Below are 3,420 nucleotides of genomic sequence, written 5' to 3'. Positions count from 1 at the left end.
TTAATTATCTCTTATTATTTGCTTCATCCCATTATATATATATTTTAACACAGTGTATAACATGTAACAAGAGCGGATGCAGTGGTTCAGTTGTAACATTTCTGACTACGTATATTGGAACCCCCGCTCCTCCAACTAAAAATTACAAACTTTGGGATAAGATTACTGTGTATTGGTGCTTTCCAACTGGCATGCTAAAGTACCATGGAAGCTTGTGGAATTCGAGCCTTGTCTGTTTCTTATACCAGCCTCCCACTAACAGTCTTCTGGAGGAGTCGCACATATGTGTTTCTGATGGCGACTATAAATAAGTTTACAAACAAACCCATTGTATATATTTTAATGCTGTGGAAACAGTACATATATAAAACCACTTAAAGCTGCATGCTGCCAGATTAATGTCAAAGTTAACGAAATGTAGGAATCGTTTCATTGGTTGGTACATGTAATTGCAATAGAAAGTAGAAACTGGTAATTCAGTGCACTTTCGACAGTTTGCATTTATAAACTGCCGACAAACTGTCGTAATATATCACAGCATATTACTTTTAACTATTAAATTAGTTTACTAATTAAGCACACTCGTCAGTCTTCTCAATTTCGACTAACTCAAGGGCTGTTAGGCTGGTTATCGAATTTGGTCAGATACTATGTCCATAAAGATTGACTGCTTAACATTTGATGATGACTGCTTAAGTCATTAAGATGACACATTTTTTGCAATTTTAAGTAATTCGGTGGCAAAACTAAGAGTGACAGAGTATCAAGCTGGCATTTGACATTTTCCGAGGTGTCATCCCCTTAAACATTTTGAACAAGTTTGGTGAACATTTGATAAAGCAAGAGAGAGCGGTCGCCAATTTTAGTAATTCAAGGACCATAACTCCAGAGAGACAGGCCCCGGATGGTTATCAAACTTGGCTGAGATATTAAACCCTTAGATATTGAGGACCCGAGTTTGGTGAAAATTTGATAAGAACTGCTTTAGAAAGAGAGCGTACAAATTTAGACGACGACGCCGCAGGTGATCACATAGTTTCAACTGTTTTACGTTTTTTGTTTTAAAAAAATGAAAATTTGAGTTCATTTTAAAACATGCCTCGAGTTGTTAATGTTAGTTTGACAACTGATGAGAAACAAAATGACGATATGTAGCTGTTCTAGTTAAATTGGTTTCAAAAATAACGGGGATTTTCAAAGGTCGTTCATCATTTAGAAATACCTAATTTGATAGAATAGTAAAAATGACCATTAACAGATGCTCTTTAGTTTTGAGCTTCAAAGATGCGTTTATTTCATGGAAGACTGCAGTATGTTCTTGCTTATCACAATAGGCATGCAGTAGAAATTACACAAGGCAGCTTTCACTGTGCGGGAGTAAGGCTCTATCACTCTTGTAACTGGATCGAATACCACCGTTGAATACTGGTTACCATAGCTACCATCAATTAAGACACGCCCGCCGTGGACGACCACGCCAAAATGGTCAAATGCAACGCCGGAAGCTACTATTTCTGGCGCGTGATCTTCTTTGAACATAACCACCTCCCCTTGATTGTAGAAAATGTAAATAATATTGTCGATCACAGCAGTTCTACCAACTGTTGAGTCAACCCGGGGCATATCGCAGACGACTTTACAAGATCTTGTTACTGTGTCGAAACATTGTACTTTCCCACAAATGTTCCTGTTTTCTAGTTTTCCTCCAAATATGTACACTTTATCACCCAATGAGGCTACCGCTGCAAAAGACACTGGGATTTCTAATGTACCAACTATTAAAGTAGTGTCGGAACCAGCGTTGTACATTTCGATTGCAGCAATCGGTTCGGGGATTTTCTTACTACCACCAATAATGTAAATCAAACCGTCAACAGCAGTCATGGAATGCCCCCAACGCCCTTCTTTCATATCGGCACATAGGTTCCATTTATTCTCTGTCGCCAGGAAACGAAGCATACGTTTTTGACCCAGATATCCCCCAGAGAGGTAAAGGTCGTTAGTGTTTGTGCAGACGGCATAGCACGCGCCGGGCTCTTCCGGTATGGAAGCGAGATTATACTCCATTTCTTTATTGAAACTAAAGCATTTGACCTCTGTGGTTTCTGGATTAGGCTGTCTACTCCTGGTCCCGACGACGCAGATCAATTCTTCAGTACGATGGTGAAATTGTCGTGGGTTCACAGTTGTCGCGGGAAGTCCTGTGTTCATATAGCTAGTGATTTCTTTTAATATTCTTTGACCTGATTCAGACTTAGCTATTATGTCATTCCCCTTCAGATTTTGTAAGTACTTCTCACTAAAAAGAGGAAACCTCACAACATTGAACAGTTTGTCTAAAAACTGACATCGCTGAACAGGATCTGCAGCTATCCAGCCCAAAACAGCTTCGCACACGATCTCTTCAGACGGCGTGTTAAGGTCATCATCATTGATGACTGCAGTTAGTTCTTCAGCGCTTAGATTCATAAACTCCTTACATTTCACTACACTTTCGAAGTATTCTAACATATATGCCCGACTTTGTTTTGTGAGAGATGCACACCCAAGACCAGATGCCAGTTTGAATATGCCCACACAAGTCTCAGGTGTGAGCCTCACAGCTAGGAAATCCTCGCAGATCTCTTGTAAACATGGAATTTGAAGCTTGACTGCGGCTGAAAGCACACTTTCGAGGTTAGCCTTCACTGCGTCCGTTTTTCCTGTGTAGATATATTGTAACACGATTTCAAAAGTCTGACTTTCAACACTCGACACTTCCACGTTATCCTCATGATTGTGCATAAATAGCTCCTTGAAGTAGTTCGACATGGACCCCAACAGCACACGATGAGCTCCGTACGCTTTACTTCCCGCTTTTACCGTCACATCGGTATATCTCTGCTTTAACCACATCCCCTCCACACCTCTAGCAAGATTGTCCAAATATTTTTGACGGTATGTGCTTTCCATACTTTGACGCATGGTACTACTGAATGCCTAGTGAAAAAGTAAAGAAAACAATGAAAATACGAACAAACAAGTAATTAAAATAATATGCGCAGTTGTTATACGTTTACTAAAATCTGAGGTTTCATGTGTTTACTTTCGTCATTTTACAATATTTTAAAATTGCCGAAGGGAGTTTTAATTAAACTGATGTCTATCTTAATTAAAAAATTTCTGAAGTATTGAACATAAAGCAAGCCGATCGGAAGTAATTATGAATTCAATTAAAGAATATAAGTAAATGTTCAACAGTTGCATTTCTTTCTCATTTTTCGGTATGCCTGATAGTGAAAGTGTACGTACCATATTGAAATAACGCTAATACAAATCCAAATGTCTTTCAACCACTTAACTTTATTGCATTGGTCGTGTTGAACGGATTAAGATGTATGACATTGGGCAAAACTGTTAAGTCAACACTGGGTGTATTTG

The 3,420-nt window shown here is 38.9% G+C and overlaps 1 protein-coding gene across 1 annotated transcript; it reads right to left on the bottom strand.

Moving 5' to 3' along the window:
* Positions 1-95: 95 nt before the first annotated feature.
* On the bottom strand, positions 96-3,420 carry LOC123562544 (kelch-like protein 24). Its single transcript, XM_045355172.2, has 2 exons — positions 3,292-3,420; positions 96-2,979 (listed from the first exon to the last, which is right to left on the bottom strand). The coding sequence occupies exons 1-2, from the start codon at positions 3,292-3,294 to the stop codon at positions 1,291-1,293; spliced, it is 1,692 nt and encodes a 563-aa protein (XP_045211107.2). The 5' UTR covers positions 3,295-3,420; the 3' UTR covers positions 96-1,290.

The sequence above is a fragment of the Mercenaria mercenaria genome, chromosome 2, assembly GCF_021730395.1.
Source record: "Mercenaria mercenaria strain notata chromosome 2, MADL_Memer_1, whole genome shotgun sequence".
NCBI classification, from domain to species: Eukaryota; Metazoa; Mollusca; class Bivalvia; order Venerida; family Veneridae; genus Mercenaria; species Mercenaria mercenaria.
The sequence above is the reverse complement of the archived record's forward strand: the minus strand, read 5'-3'. Positions and strand labels throughout refer to the sequence as shown.